Here is a 16,262-nt window from a genome sequence, read left to right on the forward strand (position 1 = left end):
TGGTCATCACTTGAAAAAGGCAAGCATTATAATTGCCTGAGGCAAAACACGAAATTTATTTAAGTGTGTTAGGACCTATTGTTTGTACACAAAGCTTTCCTGGCAGTAATGAATACTGGGCGCTTTTACCTGGTTGTGCTGCAAATTTTTGCAGCATATTTTCTAATAAAAGGTTTAAAAACTGTACTTCTTAGTTCACTTAGGTATCAAAACTTTTTAGTTTCGTATAGGCAGTTAGTTGTTAAGGCGATCAATCAGAAAAGGTAAGTGGACATGTTTGTGTAAATGTATAACCATATAGTGAATACATTGAAAGATTTTTACAGTGAAAAATCATCAACGGAATTATGTGAATTGGGACACTTTCGTTTTGATCAAATGAAAACTTGTCACAAATGGCTTGAGTGTGAAGATATTGACAAGATAAAAGGATACAAGAAAAAAATAGGAGGTGGAATTGGAAAATTGGTTAGTTTGTAACTCCTTTTTGTTTTGGCTTAAATGAACTAACATGCAATGTACTTCAATAGGTATATGTTGTTAAATGGAAGAGCAAAGGCACTGGGTTGGATGTGAGTCTTGCATTGGTGGAAGTTCGACCAAGTAGAGTTAAACAGAAATGGATTGTAGACCGAGTTCAGTTGGGAATGAAAAATCTTATGGCCCTTCAACCAAGTAAAAATGTTATTCAGGTGCTACATGTTGTCTACACTAGTGCTTGTCCCTGGTGACACTAACAAATATCTTATTAAATAGGTTGCTGGTTTCTGTGATGATGGAAATCAGCAATATTTGTTGACTGAGTTGTGTGGGAAGTATGGAAGCTTGGACAAATTTGTAAACAACACATTGTTTAAAAGACTGTCAACTCTAAAAAAGTTTATCATGGCAATTCAAATAGTTGAATCATTTGTCTTTCTACATCACAACAGCGGATTATCAAAAGTACACTGTGACCTACATGATCCAAAACAGGTACACATTTATTTTTTTTCAATTGACTTTGTATTTGAATGAACTTGTTTAGGCTTTGGGTCAGTTTCTTGTGACAAATGATTTCCGAGTTGTGCTTAATGATGTCGATGAACTTCCAACTGATGAACATTTAAACAAACAGTTTGCTATCTGCAGGTTGGTATTTGATGGTGGAAATCAATTTAAATCGTTTAATATAAGTAGTGTTGCAAAAAAATACATTAATAAAAAACTTTTTGAAAGTTGTTTTACAAATGTGATTACAGAGCTGAGCCCAAATGTATGATGACAAATGAAACATTTCTTGCGCCTGAACAAAGATACACTCAAGATGATTGCATGAAACAAAATGGTGAAATAGCAGCAACGATTAAAGCTGACATTTGGAAAATTCCTGACATTACAGAAACATTGTTAACAATCAATGTTGAGAATTTGATACAAAAGAGGGAATCGAAAAATATATTAGCTAGATTGCTAAAAATCCATTCTTTTTGCAAAATAGCAAATCCTGAGGAAAGGTGTACAGCAAAACAAATCCTAAGGGAATACAGAACTGTACTTCACTTCTTTAGGACCAAGAAAATGCCTAGTTAAATCTACAAAGTGGGCAGTTTAATAATAACAAGGTTGTCTTTTACTACCACCATTAAATTTCTTTCTAAATCTAAAGTTGCTTTAAAAACCACTTGTTGACTACATCTGCCTGTAAGACTTCTAATTATTTTGTTCTATTTATTTGTTTGTGTCAAAATGTTAATGAAACATTGCCTGCTACTGTGCAACAATAGATATTTTATTCAACTGTCACACTTGTATTGAATATTGAAAAATGCTTGAATGCATACAATAACCAGCAGCACAAAATAAACAACAAATTGTACAATGAAATATAGCTAGTGCTCAGTTGCAAACATGGATGCTTTGACAAATCCACAATATTCATTTCCTAAATTTCGACCATTTACTGCAAGCACCATTGGGTTGTCAACTCTAATGCTTTTAAATGAAAATGGTTGATCATCATATGAAACATTAACATTGGAGAACACTGGTTCAGGAATTGCCACAGAGTCACCAATGATCATTCCCTTTCCCTGCAGGTTTAAAAAATATTTTTACATCAACGCTCATAAGGTTTTTAGTTTAAATCCCCAAATTTACTATCATAAACCCACTGTGCTTTATTCTACTTTTTTGACATGAAAATACATGTAACTGCTTTATTATCATGGTCCGCTTTATGAAGGTGGTGACATATTTTAATTTTATTTTTTGTTTCCTGGAGTTTATTGTACAAGGGTGTCTTTAGACATATTGCCATTGCATAAACACTGTGTTATTCTACATAGGGTTACATATTTGCAAACTTTTTATAACCACAAGTAGAAACTCATGTGTCTCCACTCTCCACACATATTAAGTTGTTAATAATTCATTTTTTGAAATAAGCAGATAGAAGTTTGGTGCATTGGGTTTAAAACATCAATTAACTACACAGGAGGCCCTTCCTCCCTATAATGCCACCTTCTACAAATTGTCAAGTTTTTCACCATTAAAGAAAATTAACGATTAACGTGGTCACTGTTGAAGTACAACGAAACTAACCAAATACCAACCAGATTGACCTTATCTATGATACATCTAAATCTTGTCCCAATTAGTAATTATTTAAAATTGTCATTTCAAACAGCCCATTAGTGCTTTAGATTAGTGATGCACCGAACCCGCTTAAAAAAGTTCTGGCCGAAACCGAATATTTGGCAACGGACCAAATAATTTCGGCTGAACCAGGTCGAACCTAAAATCCTCGTTTCTATAGATATTTTCAACTGAACCCTGTGTCATTGATGCGAGTGAATTGAATTATGACAAGTCAAAATCAGTTTCACAATGTGGAAGTTTTACTAAACATGTAATTTTGCAGACAACATGGCTCGTATTTTACAGACACAAAAATTTTACGACGTTTTGTATTGGCGAACATAATAGTTTGGGTGTTAATTCCATGCAATCAAAAAGTTCGGTTTCGGCCGAATTTTCAAAAAAGTTCGGGCCAAAACAGCGTATTCGGCCGAAATGTTTCGGTCAACCTAAACTTTGGTGCATCACTACTTTAGATGCCACAAGGCTGTTAAGAGAAAACAAACGACATAACATTTGATCAGCTTGCACTCAGGTGAGTTTCCCTATCAGGCTCTTAAAAAATTGTAATTTATATACAATGTCTAACATACATTATATTTGGATAATGGTACAACAAATGCCATATTTCATTCAGCTGTGTATGGATTGATGTGTTCAACTTGCATTACCACCCATTTACCTAATTTTTTATAGTATGAGGCATGTTTTTTGTGCATTGGTTTCTGTGTGTGAAAAACATGATGCTACTAAAACACTGGCAAATACAGTACCCAATCTATAGTAACATTTTCAAAATGGGACATTGTGTTTGTGCAATCAGATTGTGGTGGAAGTTATTTATCTCCTAGTAAATAAAACCGTATTATGGAACTGCTGATCGCACTTGATTGTGTTGACCAGTTTGCAAACAACTAGCTGACATAAACAATGCTTTCAAACTTTGAAGTTGGAAGTGAAGAAAAAATGTCCATTACGAATAAAAATGCAGTCTTAAGCAGGTTTTTTTTAAGGTTTGGTTTGGGTGACCGCTAAGTAGTTTTAAGAGACCGCAAGTGTTTCATTTAAATACCAAAAAATAGCCATATTTGCTTTTTCCCAAATTTTGGGAAACCGCTGGAGAAATTTGGGGGACCGTTTCAAAACACCTTAAAAAAAAACACTGGTCATAAGTACATGTAACTACCCACCTCTGCAAGGTTATATATAGTGACAGCACAACAGTTTTCCTCTGCATCCATTATTGCAAAAGTAAAAGGAACCAAAGTTACACCAGCCATGTTGCACACAACCTTTCCCAATAGAACCTATGGCAAATACATTTAGTGCATAAGTGTTATATATTGAGTATTTTTCAGCTACAAACCTTTTCTTTGTTTGGACCAACAGTGAGGGAGGATATGGAAACTTTTTCAAAAGCTTTTTTTGCAGTCTTAGATTTGTTGCTTCCATAAACACCTATAAAAGAGGTTTCAAGTAAATCAAGGTTCAGAATTTTGTGAATGGAAACATTGTGGTAAGGTGTTTGATGCACATCCCTAAGTGAAACATCTCATATACCTAGGTCATTATCTTTGAATGAACTCAACAATGATTTAATTCGCTTTGTCTTCAATTTTCCCTTTTTCTCGACAAGATCAGTGACTATTTGTAGATACTTCGTTAACTCCTTTGCTTTGTTAATTGGTTCTTGCCACCCAGGGTCAAGTGCAACTGCTTTTTTCCATCCTTCAAATGCAAGAGTATACTGCTCCCCATATCTTTCACAAAATGTGCTCTAGGTTAAATTAAAACTATTTTGATCAATATGACAATAAAATGGAACAAAAAAAACCTGTATGCTTGTGCTCTGTTATAATGAAGATCAGGATTGTAATATGACGTTTCATCCACCTTTTCTGCTTGAGCATACGCATTAAGGGAGAGTGTCAAGACCTGCTTTGCATAATTTATGATTTGAAAAACGGAAATAAAGTAACAGCAAGAAACCTTAATTTTATACAAAATCTCACCTGAGGATTTTGTTCACTCACAAAAAACATTGCCAGATAGGCATTTCCTAAAATATACCATGATGTGCCATCATTGGTATCCATTTCGACAGAGTCTTTTGCACACTCCACACTTTGAAGTACATTTTTAGTTGTATCTCCCTTTTGTAATGGTTTCATCTGTCGTAGTACCATTGACAATGATCGTAAGGAAACTTTGTTTTTTGTACGTCTCAATGCCCCTTCAAAACAGTCTTTTGCAGCTTGTATGTCCCCTTTTTTCCAGAAGGTTTCACCAAGCATATTCCATGCCTCAATATGAGATGGATCACGCTTAACTACTTTAGATAAGTATTCTTCACAAAGTTGTTTGTATTCAGGTAAAATATTAAGTACTCTTCCACACTGTAATAGGTACATAGTTTTTTGACATTTTGCCTCATACATTTTTATATTTTCTAAAACAGTTTTTGCTTTTTCTTGAACCATAGAATTTTTTTCCGGATACATTTCCACTCCATGGTCTTTGAGAAAATTTTCTTGAAACTTATAAAGATCATCCACCAGCAAAACAATTTCTTCAGTTGAATCATTCATGTTAGGTGTGAGCACCATATGTATGTCACATCAAAAACAGGAGTTATTCTTTAAAAAAAAACAAGCACTGGTTGGTACATCCTAATTTGCTTTTTTGATTGGACTTATTGAACAGTAAGTTAGTAAAATTTAGGAATTTACTAATCACAGTTGGCAAAAGCAAAGCTTGTATACAAGCAGAACCCTACCCTAACACTCCAAGAAAAAGCAATAAATCAATCATTAAACACCATTTTTTGAAACATTGATATTTTTTTAAGTAAACAATGGTTTGACCCTGTGTACAGCTATTTGTTAAAGTTAGTATTAATTTTTCTGAATAATATATTTCATGCTTATAAACTAGCTAGCAGTTTACACAGAATCCAAAAACATGCACAAATATTTTAGTGCCATAAAATTTGTTCTTCTGTTATTTGCAAGCATTACTGTCTTTATAGAATCATGTGCGTGCTTACACTTACCTCTTTTCTTGTGTAAAATCTTTTGGTACAGAGTAAGTTTTACTGGTAATACTTAACCTGGGTTGTTTTATTTTAGATTTTTCTAAAAATAAAATCAACAATTTAAAACATACAGAAGTACAGTATTAAACATTTTTAATCACCCAAAACCAAAGTTAAACAAAAGGCAACACAAAAAACAAATTGAAGACATATTCACAAGTACAGAAGCATTTCATTATATTTCATATGATTTTGCAGCTGCTTAAAGTCAGCGAGTTTAGGTAAACATAAGAAGACATCACTGATTCAATATTGATAAAGTTTGATCTTGTGAACTTCTTTGTCTTGGCATTCACGGGCACGATTAAAGTAATAAAATGTTCCATCCCTTCGCACCAATTTCTTCACATAACCTGGATGCTTCGGCCATCTCTCTGCTTCATTCTTTGTTATTAGTTTGTATTCGATTTCATCTCGGTACCCAGCAGCTTGAAATCTAAAGGCATTTTCAACTTCATCACTCCAGCTTTTTGCTCGGACCATCGACTTTGGTTTAGGTCCATCACCAATGTATTCCATGGTTGCAGCTGATGCCATTTTACATTAACAAAACACCTGCCAGCAATTACAGGTTATTTATTTCAACAAATATCTTTAGTGATTAAAAACCCTTTGTAAAACCAAATACATGTTCTATTTCTTGTGATATTTTGCCTTCTAAAGATAAACTGCAAGGCTTTTGACTAGAAAAATAGCTTTCCTATATGTTTGTAAGTCCTATATGACATTATTATACATTAGCTATCATATACACCAGTTGCCATACTTAAAACGGTTACACATTTGTTGCCTTAAATTGTGTCACTATACAATTACCCAGAATTTTGAACATATTTGTTTTTGCAGACAGAAATGACTGTTTCCCCAAACATGTGTGTCTGCAAATTTACGGTGTCATTAAAATGGTACAATCATTTTTGATACAATTCCAAATAAGTAAACAGAACAGAATGCTTTCAGTCAACAATATTTTTACATCAAGTAGTAAAAAAGAACGGAAAAAAACCAATTCCTTTGACAATTTAACCTTCAGCTTTAGCTTGGCTACTTGCGTCTAAGCCAGTCTGCAAAACATGACAGTTTCTGATGAGATCTTGGGCATGCAGGACCAACATGTCCCGCATACACAACCTGTAAGTTGCTGTTCAAGACCAATTTCAGCAAGTGCAAAGCAAATACAGAGGGGGACAACCTCAAAAAAATATTTCAAAAAGACGCATTTGCAGCTACCACATGACACATGCTGCAGACTGTTTTAATAGAGAATAGACTTCGAACAATATTAAAGACAAACAATATTACTTACAGAAATGAACAGTATGTGATATTAGCCCTTATCTTGCTGTCTAAACCCAGTCTGCAGAGTATGGCAGCTGCACGTGCAATTTTTTTAACTGCCATGTTCTGCAGACTGGGTCTAAACTACTATAACTCATTGCAAAACATAGCTGCCAACAGTTAAGGTTTGGCACTGTGAAACAATTAAACGAGACAGAAATACAACTTCTAAATCTTTGAAATCTGATGATAATCAACTATATTTTTTACAATTACTTCTTTGTTTTGACAGCTACTGTTAACAGCTTATTTGTACACAGAACCTTAATGACCAGCACAACGATGCACTGCTAATCTTTGTACAATAATAAAACCCAACACAAAACGGTACATCTAGTACACATCCAACGTTGCTCGCAGTGGTCCTAAAAGTACTCAGAAAGTTTGGGTTCGGCCAACATACAAAAAATGTAAACGAACATAGTTCAACAACCAACAAACCGGTTTGATTTTTGGTTGCCAAGGAATACAGAAAATCGTTGGATGTGCTATGTTTAAAATGTACGACATAGAAACAATATGTTATTATTTTGTGTTTTAATAAATATTTTTAAACAAAATAAGACAGCAAAATGTGTTGAGCAAATGTTTCCGGTTATGTCTTACAATAGAATACTAAAAGGTTTTAGTATTGTATGGTCATACGTTATAACTCATACATAAAGTTTGATTAAATATCTGACTCCAAATGTTGCGCCGCAAGTGGTCAGTTTTATTCATTGCCATGGAAACATATGAGGCAAATTCCCCCATTTTGAACAACATGTATTACTTTGTTTACGTTTTTTAGGCTTACGTTTTTTTATCTGTTTATTTTTTTAAATTTCAGCTTGTTGTACTTGAAAGTGTAGCAAAACATTGGTCTGCAATATGCTGATTACTTTTTTAATTGGTTGATGTGGTGTTAAGGTGCAACTTCCAACACAACATTAACATATTTGGGTGAACAACGTTTAGTTTTATTCTAAAACGTTCCTGATTTTCTGAAACGTAATTGTAAAGCTTTTTTCTAAAGCTTGTGTTTTAATAAACATTATGTGAAAGTGAGATTTTGATGGCATGACGTTCACATCATTAAAGATTAATTTGAGAATATGCTTTTGTATTGCTTAAAAATATTTTTCTGTTTTTATGTAAAAAATACCGGAAGCATTTGTGATAATAATATGTAACAATTTTTTTATTTTCACAATTTACAGAACAGTTGCATTTGATGATTTTAAAATCAATCAAATCATATAACTATAGCTGTTTTGAGTGGATAAGCTGTGGGATATGCCCCGGGAAACCCATGACTTAAATTCCCAACAACAATGTTTTTGTTTACATGTTACTCTTTTGCTATCAGCCTCTAAAGTATGAAAAATTGATCTGCTATCAGCTATAGACTTATTGATAAAACTGGTTGTGGGATAGAATGACTAACCAAAAATGCATCAAGATTTATGGATTGTTAAAGAATGAATGTTTTCATTTTGCAAAATGCTGTGCAGAGGTGGGTAGGACAAGAGCATTTGAAGCAATTTAGTGAAATAGTGCATTTTTTAGAACAGTAACTTTAAAATAATCAAAACACCATATTTATATTTTTTCCCACAACATAACTAATTTAGTAGTCTAGTTAATGTGTGTTTTAAATGAAATTGAATGTTGTTTGTGTAAAAAGTGCTTTAGTTAGTAAAAATTGATTTTGAAATATTATGCGATTGTTTTCCATTTTTGTTTACCAGGATTTGAAGACAAAGTTTAATGAAAAATTTGTAAACCCTCTCATTAAACCCATGCTTGAATGTGAGTGGAATGATTTCATAGAAGCTAAAAAAATTGTAAGTTACTTAGCGAATATCAACCAAGGGTTATATTTATACACTATAAGGCAGGAGATCTGTCACACCTGTTGGTTGCCATATTTTTTTTTTAACTGAAACTGTAAGACTTATGAATTATATATTTGGACATTCCAGGTTTACTTATTGTTGAATCATATAAAGCAGTCCTGTGGTGCACAACCTTTTTGTTATTGACAGCCACATCCTTATTTCACCAACAGCTGCCATGTTTCTCCAAGTTTTTGGTTTATAAATTACTGATGTAAAGAAATAGGACTGATCTCCAGTCATATGGTTGCAGATTGTGCACTGCTGTCTTAAGTGATCACCTAGATTTTAAAATGATCACACCTGGTAGCGAGTACTATTGGTTGGTATGTCTCAGCCAATTATCAATAATAACCTAACTGTGGGGTAGAAGAACATTTTTTATTGTTATTTGGTTCTTTTTGTTTAACTTACATTGTAGGAACTGAAAGGTGAGACATGGTCATATTCTGATCCTGTAATCTGCTTTGTTGATGACACACTAATTGGAAATCACAAAGAATTGTTGCAATGGGCGCAGGATGAGTTCAACTATGAAGACTTTCGACCTGCTGAACTGTATGGTGCTATAGCACAAGAAGCATACGTAGACTATTTTGCTGAAAGCGAGGTGTAATATTTAGTTTAAAAGTAGTTTTTAAAACAAATTAATGCTTGTACTTTTAAATAGAATACTTTTGTGTTTATGGATATCAGCATTGATGGGATTGAGGAAAAACGTTTGGTGTTTGAATTGTTTTCAAAAGCATGTCCCAAAACATGCAATAACTTTAAATCACTATGCACTGGAGAAAGAGGAACTTTGGCCAGTGGAATGCGCTTGCATTATCTTAACACGCCAATTCATAGAATTGTTCCAAATGGCTGGATTCAAGGGGGAGGTAACAATATTTATATTTATTTTTTGTTCCTATAAAGCAGTGGTTCTCAATCTTATACGGAAGCGTACCACCTGACAACCTTTTTTATCACTGCGTACCACCTAAACCCGAGGTACCCAACCTTTTTGCGGACCCCTAGTTTCTGTATTGTAGCGGTCAACGCAACAAATCGATACATTTTCCGGTATACGTAACTTGACACAACGCTTGTCCTATAAAGTCTGATGTCCATGTGTGCTCCTATGATGTCACAATAGGGAAAACAATCACAAAAAGTAATTGTTCTTGGCCCAATTAAAAACATAAACAGTTTGCACCTGTATGCAGGATTGTAAAAACGGTTAAGAAACTTAAAAATATTTTTCTCTTGGTTAATGATACTAAACGTATTTGCTATAAAGGTTAATAAACTATATGAGTAAATTGAAAAAACAGAAAATTGTGGGATTTTTGCAAGAGGACATTATAGTGCACATTGATTGTTATGGATTTGAAAAGGTTTTTAAAAGTTATCTTAATACATAAATCAGTTTTGCCATGGATGCTGATCTGAAATGGATCTTATTCCGTTTAACTTTAGAAAGATATTCGACTTTTACATTGCTAGTTAAGTAAATGTAAGCGATTAGCTGCTGGAATGTTTGTCCTCTGTGTGAACAGCAATTAAAGGGGACACATATTGTTTTTGTCCGTATTTTTTTTGTTTTTTTCTGTCTAACGCTGGTTTGTAACGCTCGTTTGGTTAAGAAAGAGTGCTTCAAATTTACACAGATGTTAGTTATGTATCCATACTTGATCCTCCTGAAGTTTGATCCTGAATGACCCAAGGGTTCACCCACAGGCCCCCGAAACGTAAAATTTTTAAAGTGGCTGTACTGACAAATGTACATGATGACAAAGTTTCATGCTTTGTTGTTTGGTGCGATGTATGATATTCTATGTGTAGGTTAAATGATGTGTATAGTAAATTGGTAAAAAAGGATATAGAATATATAAAATGGAAGTATATCAGAAAGCCACCTTTCTAGTTTCATTTTAAAAATGATAATGACACAGAGTTTTTTTTAAGAAACCCAAGCCCGAATCCCCTAATGCAGTGGTTCTTAACCTTTTTATAACGGTCGAACCCCTACGATATTCTTCAGCCTTTGGTCGAACCCCAAGTTACATCCTAGGTTTTTAACCCATTTTGTTTGGTGGGTCATAATTAGTTTTTGTTTAAACCTAGTGGCAACAGTTACTGTTTGTCATTTTGTTAAATTCTGATATCATAATACAAGCAACTTGTTTCAGGATTGCTTCAATTCCGGCAATTTTTAGTTTTTACCAAAATGAAGCATTGTATTTTTAGCATCTGTACACTAACATGAAAAAGATGAAGTAATAAGTTTTTGCTGCCAACAAAATTTCGTTGTTTTTCTGCTTACGAACAACGTGAACAATGCTCTTTGTTACGTCAAAAAAAGAAAAGAAAACCTTAGTGCAGGGTTGCACAACCATTTTGCTAGGAAGGCCGCGTCGCAGATTCTTATTTTACCAACGGCCGCCATTTACCTGCTTATTTTTGGTTTAAAATACTTGGTTTATATCATGTATTTACCATCTAATAGCGCCCCAAAAGCCCAGATTAATTTCTAGCTCGGTGCATAGATTGAGCTGCACAGCGAGGAGATCAGTCTTAAGTGTTTATGATGTCACAATCTATATTGTGATGCTTGTGGTACCTGTTTTGTTCGCATTGTTGGCACACAATAGGCGTACAAAAAGTCTGACACATATGGTTATTAGGCTGGTAATACTCTTTTTAGTTCCACAAAAACTGTTTAGAGCAGTTTAAAACACCCCTGCCTAAGTTTAACCTTCCAGTGTTTTGATATTGAGCAAATACAAATTGCCGTTTTTAGCGACTATAGACCCTAAAGCAGTGGTTCTCAAACTTTTTTGACCGCGACCCAAATCTGAGTTTTATGAATATCTCACGACCCAAGCCTCAAACATTAAAAAATTTAAATATTCTTATTAACGAGCCGAACTGCAATTTCGAGGCCACGCCGTCGCCGCATAGGAGTCTGCCCATGTCTAAATGGCTGCAGGCTTAACGAGGTCGATTCGTTTGACAACACTGCATAACAAAACACACATTGTGGCTTTGCAGCACCATGATCATTGATAGAAGTGAATCCCAAATCTAAAAAGTTTCCTTGTATGAATACTTAATAATCCTTAAACGCTAACTGTTACATCTCCACGTCTAGTTTCGCAAGATTACCTTGTCCTTTTATTCCCCGTGCCATGACGTTACAATCGCTGAAAGGCTATTGTCGGTACGTTGTAATGATTGGTTCATTTACTGAACAACGTGTCAAATGAGGTGACTTTACTACTACATTAAGAAAATTCGTTTGTGTTTACTTAATACAGTAATAGTTCGTTTGGGCAGAATGGAATCACCGCAGCGCGACCCATTTTTTGACCCTGCGCGACCCATGTTTGGGTAGCGACCCATACTTTGAGAACCACTGCCCTAAAGTGTGACAAAAACGAGTATTTGTATTGTACTTCAAAACGACCTTCGTCGAACCCCTGATTCGGCGTTGCCGAACCCCTGGGGTTCGATCGAACACCGGTTAAGAACCACTGCCCTAATGGGAATCATAGTACCCCAGGCCCCAGTCAGTCATCAAACATTGCCCGCATGGCAACGCGTAGGCTAGTTCAAACCCACGGTGGGATCCGAACCAACGACTGGGGCGTCTCCGGGACTCGCACTCTCAACTGAGCAACACAGGCTTAGCGGTGAGCCAGTCTAAATCACAAGCACCGTTGTCTTTCTAGTATATGCTGCACGTGCCAGCTTCGTAGCAGGGCATCGCGAGATTGAACAAGATTAGATTTTTTTTTAACAACAAATCTTTTTTCAAAATAGATTTTTAAATTCCGTACGCCAAGCCTATTGAAGGTCAAACCCAAACACCCGTTTACCAAGCATTCCTATGACAAGGCACAGGAGAGAGAAATGTCGTACATCAGGATCATTTAATCCTAAACCACAAAATTAGCTGAAGAAAATCGCCAATATTTGCTTTAAAAAGTACAATTTTTAAATAGAAATGCAACTGGTAGACTAATTTAAAAAAAATATTCACAGACATCCTACATGGTCGTGGTGACAGTGGGGAATCTATTTTTGGTGAAGTATTTGAAGATGAAAACTTTTCTGTTCCACACAACTCTCGTGGCGTGCTAGGTATGGCTAACAAAGGAAGACATACCAATGCTTCCCAATTTTATGTCACACTTCAACCAACGCAATGGATGGACTGTCAGTATGTAGCATTTGGGTACGTTTTGTCTGTTTTCACATGATTGTATATGTTTAATCCTGAATGGGAATTACTGGCGTTTTCCTGCAATTGAGTAAAAAAGCTTTGATGCACCACTATGCATTTGCGGTGGAATGTTATGTTGTTGTTTTAGTATTAAAGAACACATTTGATGGTTTGGAGAAATAACATCACATTTTTTCCATTGAATAACTAACACAAAAATAGGTAGGGTAAACGGTACCTTTCAACTAAAGCTACTTTAAAATTTCAAAGGTGTCTTTTAGCCGTTTTTAAAAGACGAAAATTTTTTGGACCTACAATGTTTTGTTTTTGTTTATAATTGCAGGACCTTAATTGAGGGAACAGAATTATTGAAAAAGCTGGAGAGTTTGTCGACATTCAATGAACGACCGAAAGTCGATTGCCGCATCTGTAATTGTGGCCTGTTTAAGCCTGGATACTAACCCATATTATTGCTCGTTAAATTCAAATCTTTTCTTTTGTATCTTTGAAATAAATGTTATGTTTTGATAAAACCTAGTCTGTTGTTATGGGTATAACTTCACATTGCCAGTTCACAGTTACCGAAAGCATAGATCGAGTAACGACTAACAAATTTGAATTTCACGGATCCCAGGCCAAGAAACCCCGCAATATGACACAAAACGAATAAAAGTATACTTTGACAGCAACAAAAATGGTGTACGATCAAACATCGACATATTAGCACTTATCTGAGATAGCAAATATAGTTTAACGGACCAAACAAGCATATATGCGCAATGTTGCGCCCGGTCTACTTAGTGGTTTCCAACCAAAGATTTGCACATCCTCTAGCGGTATCTGATATCGTTTCAAGAAGTCCGTAAACGAAAAGACTACAAAGCGGGGTTCGAACCCAGGACTCTCCAGGGGACGAATCCCGATCAGGGTTTTTATGTCTGTAAGAAAGAAAAAAAAAGACTACAAAGCGGTGTTTTTTAAGTTATTGTATTGACAAGCTGGCTACCTCTTCCCCACTGTCTATAAGTGCATATTGGCACGTGCTTGCCAAAAAAAGACAAAGCAGCGGATACGTCTAAATCGGCTCCTGACGTCCTGTAAAATTGATGTTTGTTATCATGTTGAAACCGAATATCCACGTTTTGTATAGTTTGTTCAGGTATTGCATAGCGGTCCAAAACTATTTAATTGTGTTCAAAAGTGCCAGTTGTGTAATCTAACGGTCTGTTGCAAATTTGAACAAAGGAGTCAAGACCGTTTAGCCTGTTTATTATAATGGTTTGACCGATCTACCAATTAGTCACCGTTAGGTGCTGAATCAGAATGGCATTATTTCACTATAAATCAGAATGAAAATGAAAATAAACGTCGCCTTCAAGAGGTATTGGCCGAAAATACTTCAATTACAACAAACGTTTTTGGCTGAATTTCCAACGCCAGCAGTCCTTCAACCTTGTTTGCATATTTCTGCGTCATCGATGATCTTTCGGATCTTTCCTTTTTGTACGATCGCCACAAGAGCAATTAGAAGTTTAGAAAGAGATCACAAACATTAATCCCGCGATGAAGTTAGGCAAAAAAGTCACGGCGACGTGTTTGCGATGGTCACCCCCGATGTAACTGATGGTCACCCCCGATGTAAAATGGTCACCCCGATGTAAAAATTGCGAGCAAATTGTTAGTTTAGTGGGCTAGAAGAATAATTAGAGAATTAAGGTTTCAAAGTCAAACCAACAAAATAACAAAATGTAACGACCTAATCTATAGTAGGGTGACAATATACATGCGTGAGCAAAACTCCTGACGTTTCAAACAAATATCTTCGGCGACACCAAACTTGCGTTATAGCATGGTGTAACATGTCACCAATCCAAACAATTCCGGAATTTTCCGGACATCCGAAAAAGCTGTGTCCGGCAACTAGACAGTACTTCCCACAACTCTTTTTCTGGGGGACTCGAAGGTTTACGTTTTAACTGTTGTCTCCGCGTTTTTGATGCAAGATGCTTACTACATTTATGTGAAACAAATTATCAGCATGAATTAAAGGCTATTTTGTGCGTCTTGAAAGCTAACAATACTCTGTTAAAAAGACCAGATCTTGTAAAACTGTATGTTTTGTAACGCGTTGAAACACAAAACTGTGCTCTTTGTCTCTGTGTACGCTTTTTTACCGAAAAGTGGCAATGTTTGGGTTGGTGACATTGAACAACATGCCATTTAACACATTGCAACGTAAGTTTGATGTTTTTAAAGATATTTATTGAAACCGTCAGGAATTTTCCTCACACAGATATGGTAACCCTATAGCCAATCCTGATGGACATTTTTAGGCGATATGATCTCTTCAATGTTGCTAGCTTTAAAGACCTCCAAAAATCCACAAATAATCTTTAATTCAAGCTGATAAGATGTTTGCATGTGTGCAGCGATGCATTGTGCAACAAAAATCGAACTTACAAATTTAACAATTAAACGTAAACCTTTAGACTAAGAATTGTGAGAACTCCACTAGATTAGGCTACTAGACGTTAAAATTCAGGACATTTAGAGTGGTTTTATAATTATTTTCGGACACAGATTTTACGCCCAAATTCCGGACATGTCCAGGAAATTCCGCTCGTCTGGCAACACTAATCTATAGCCCATCATATTTATGTTCCAGTCTGCACTTTTTATTAGGTTGACCACCAACTTGACCACCAAAGGCGTTTAGAGCAAAGTCACCACAAGGGCTTTTGACATCATTAGTTATTTGCGCTCTCACTATTCTCTCATGCAAACAACCTGACTATCAATCACCAGTTGCACTTTAGACTATTGTGGCATCGATTCTTTTGTATTGTGGTGACTACCAGAATAAAAAACAAACAACTTTTGTAAGGTGATCACTTAGGAAAAGTAGACAGCTTCGTAGACCGCGTAACGGGCCATCTCTGCTTCAGCAATCACCGTATAGATGTTCAGTCGCATGCCTTCGGAACGAAATTTTATCCTGGGTTAAAGACACCACACAAACGTTTTCATGGATAAACACCCAGATTTTAAACTGTGAGGAACGGCGCCTCAAAAATAACTCTGCTAGAAAACAAAAATGCGATCTTTTTGCATACCAGTGTAGCAT

General features: G+C 35.5%; 4 protein-coding genes across 5 annotated transcripts; 2 read left to right on the plus strand and 2 right to left on the minus strand.

Annotated features, from left to right (window-relative positions):
- The first annotated feature begins 76 nt into the window (after positions 1-76).
- Positions 77-2,201, plus strand: LOC145232226 (protein O-mannose kinase-like). Of its 2 annotated transcripts, none has more exons than XM_080096775.1 (6): positions 77-263; positions 327-468; positions 531-692; positions 757-975; positions 1,028-1,131; positions 1,242-2,201. In XM_080096775.1, the coding sequence occupies exons 1-6, from the start codon at positions 109-111 to the stop codon at positions 1,570-1,572; spliced, it is 1,113 nt and encodes a 370-aa protein (XP_079952901.1). In that variant the 5' UTR covers positions 77-108; the 3' UTR covers positions 1,573-2,201. The 2 variants fall into 2 exon arrangements, with proteins under 2 accessions (XP_079952901.1, XP_079952902.1); XM_080096776.1 differs by having other exon boundaries at positions 199-263; positions 317-468.
- Positions 1,751-5,756, minus strand: LOC145232225 (tetratricopeptide repeat protein 5-like). Its single transcript, XM_080096774.1, has 7 exons — positions 5,672-5,756; positions 4,632-5,255; positions 4,454-4,554; positions 4,180-4,379; positions 3,986-4,077; positions 3,810-3,926; positions 1,751-2,072 (listed from the first exon to the last, which is right to left on the minus strand). Exons 2-7 carry the CDS (start codon positions 5,223-5,225, stop codon positions 1,872-1,874), a joined length of 1,305 nt encoding a protein of 434 aa, XP_079952900.1. The 5' UTR covers positions 5,226-5,255; positions 5,672-5,756; the 3' UTR covers positions 1,751-1,871.
- A 97-nt stretch (positions 5,757-5,853) lies between these two features.
- LOC145232227 (meiosis expressed gene 1 protein homolog) lies at positions 5,854-6,394 on the minus strand. Its single transcript, XM_080096777.1, has one exon. It carries the CDS (start codon positions 6,248-6,250, stop codon positions 5,960-5,962), a length of 291 nt encoding a protein of 96 aa, XP_079952903.1. The 5' UTR covers positions 6,251-6,394; the 3' UTR covers positions 5,854-5,959.
- Positions 6,395-8,241: 1,847 nt separating this feature from the next.
- On the plus strand, positions 8,242-13,671 carry LOC145233933 (putative inactive peptidyl-prolyl cis-trans isomerase-like 6). Its single transcript, XM_080098696.1, has 6 exons — positions 8,242-8,546; positions 8,782-8,877; positions 9,350-9,538; positions 9,599-9,809; positions 12,958-13,150; positions 13,482-13,671. The coding sequence occupies exons 1-6, from the start codon at positions 8,469-8,471 to the stop codon at positions 13,597-13,599; spliced, it is 885 nt and encodes a 294-aa protein (XP_079954822.1). The 5' UTR covers positions 8,242-8,468; the 3' UTR covers positions 13,600-13,671.
- The last annotated feature ends 2,591 nt before the right edge of the window (positions 13,672-16,262 follow it).

The sequence above is a fragment of the Phallusia mammillata genome, chromosome 6 (genome assembly GCF_965637545.1).
Source record: "Phallusia mammillata chromosome 6, kaPhaMamm4.hap1.1, whole genome shotgun sequence".
Taxonomy (NCBI): Eukaryota; Metazoa; Chordata; class Ascidiacea; order Phlebobranchia; family Ascidiidae; genus Phallusia; species Phallusia mammillata.

Bases quoted from the DNA above. Each gene is read 5' to 3' on its own strand.
- LOC145232227 (XM_080096777.1), bottom strand. From the start codon at position 6,250: ATGGCATCAGCTGCAACCATGGAATACATTGGTGATGGACCTAAACCA.
- LOC145233933 (XM_080098696.1), top strand. From the start codon at position 8,469: ATGACTAACCAAAAATGCATCAAGATTTATGGATTGTTAAAGAATGAA. The intron at 9,539-9,598 runs GTGTAATATTTA...ACTTTTAAATAG, and splicing joins ACTATTTTGCTGAAAGCGAG to AATACTTTTGTGTTTATGGA. The intron at 9,810-12,957 runs GTAACAATATTT...AAATATTCACAG, and splicing joins TGGCTGGATTCAAGGGGGAG to ACATCCTACATGGTCGTGGT.
- LOC145232226 (XM_080096775.1), top strand. From the start codon at position 109: ATGAATACTGGGCGCTTTTACCTGGTTGTGCTGCAAATTTTTGCAGCA. The intron at 469-530 runs GTTAGTTTGTAA...GTACTTCAATAG, and splicing joins GAGGTGGAATTGGAAAATTG to GTATATGTTGTTAAATGGAA. The intron at 693-756 runs GTGCTACATGTT...CTTATTAAATAG, and splicing joins CAAGTAAAAATGTTATTCAG to GTTGCTGGTTTCTGTGATGA.
- LOC145232225 (XM_080096774.1), bottom strand. From the start codon at position 5,225: ATGGTGCTCACACCTAACATGAATGATTCAACTGAAGAAATTGTTTTG. The intron at 4,380-4,453 runs GTTTTTTTTGTT...ATTTTGTGAAAG, and splicing joins AACAGAGCACAAGCATACAG to ATATGGGGAGCAGTATACTC. The intron at 3,927-3,985 runs GTTTGTAGCTGA...TATTTGCCATAG, and splicing joins TTGGTCCAAACAAAGAAAAG to GTTCTATTGGGAAAGGTTGT.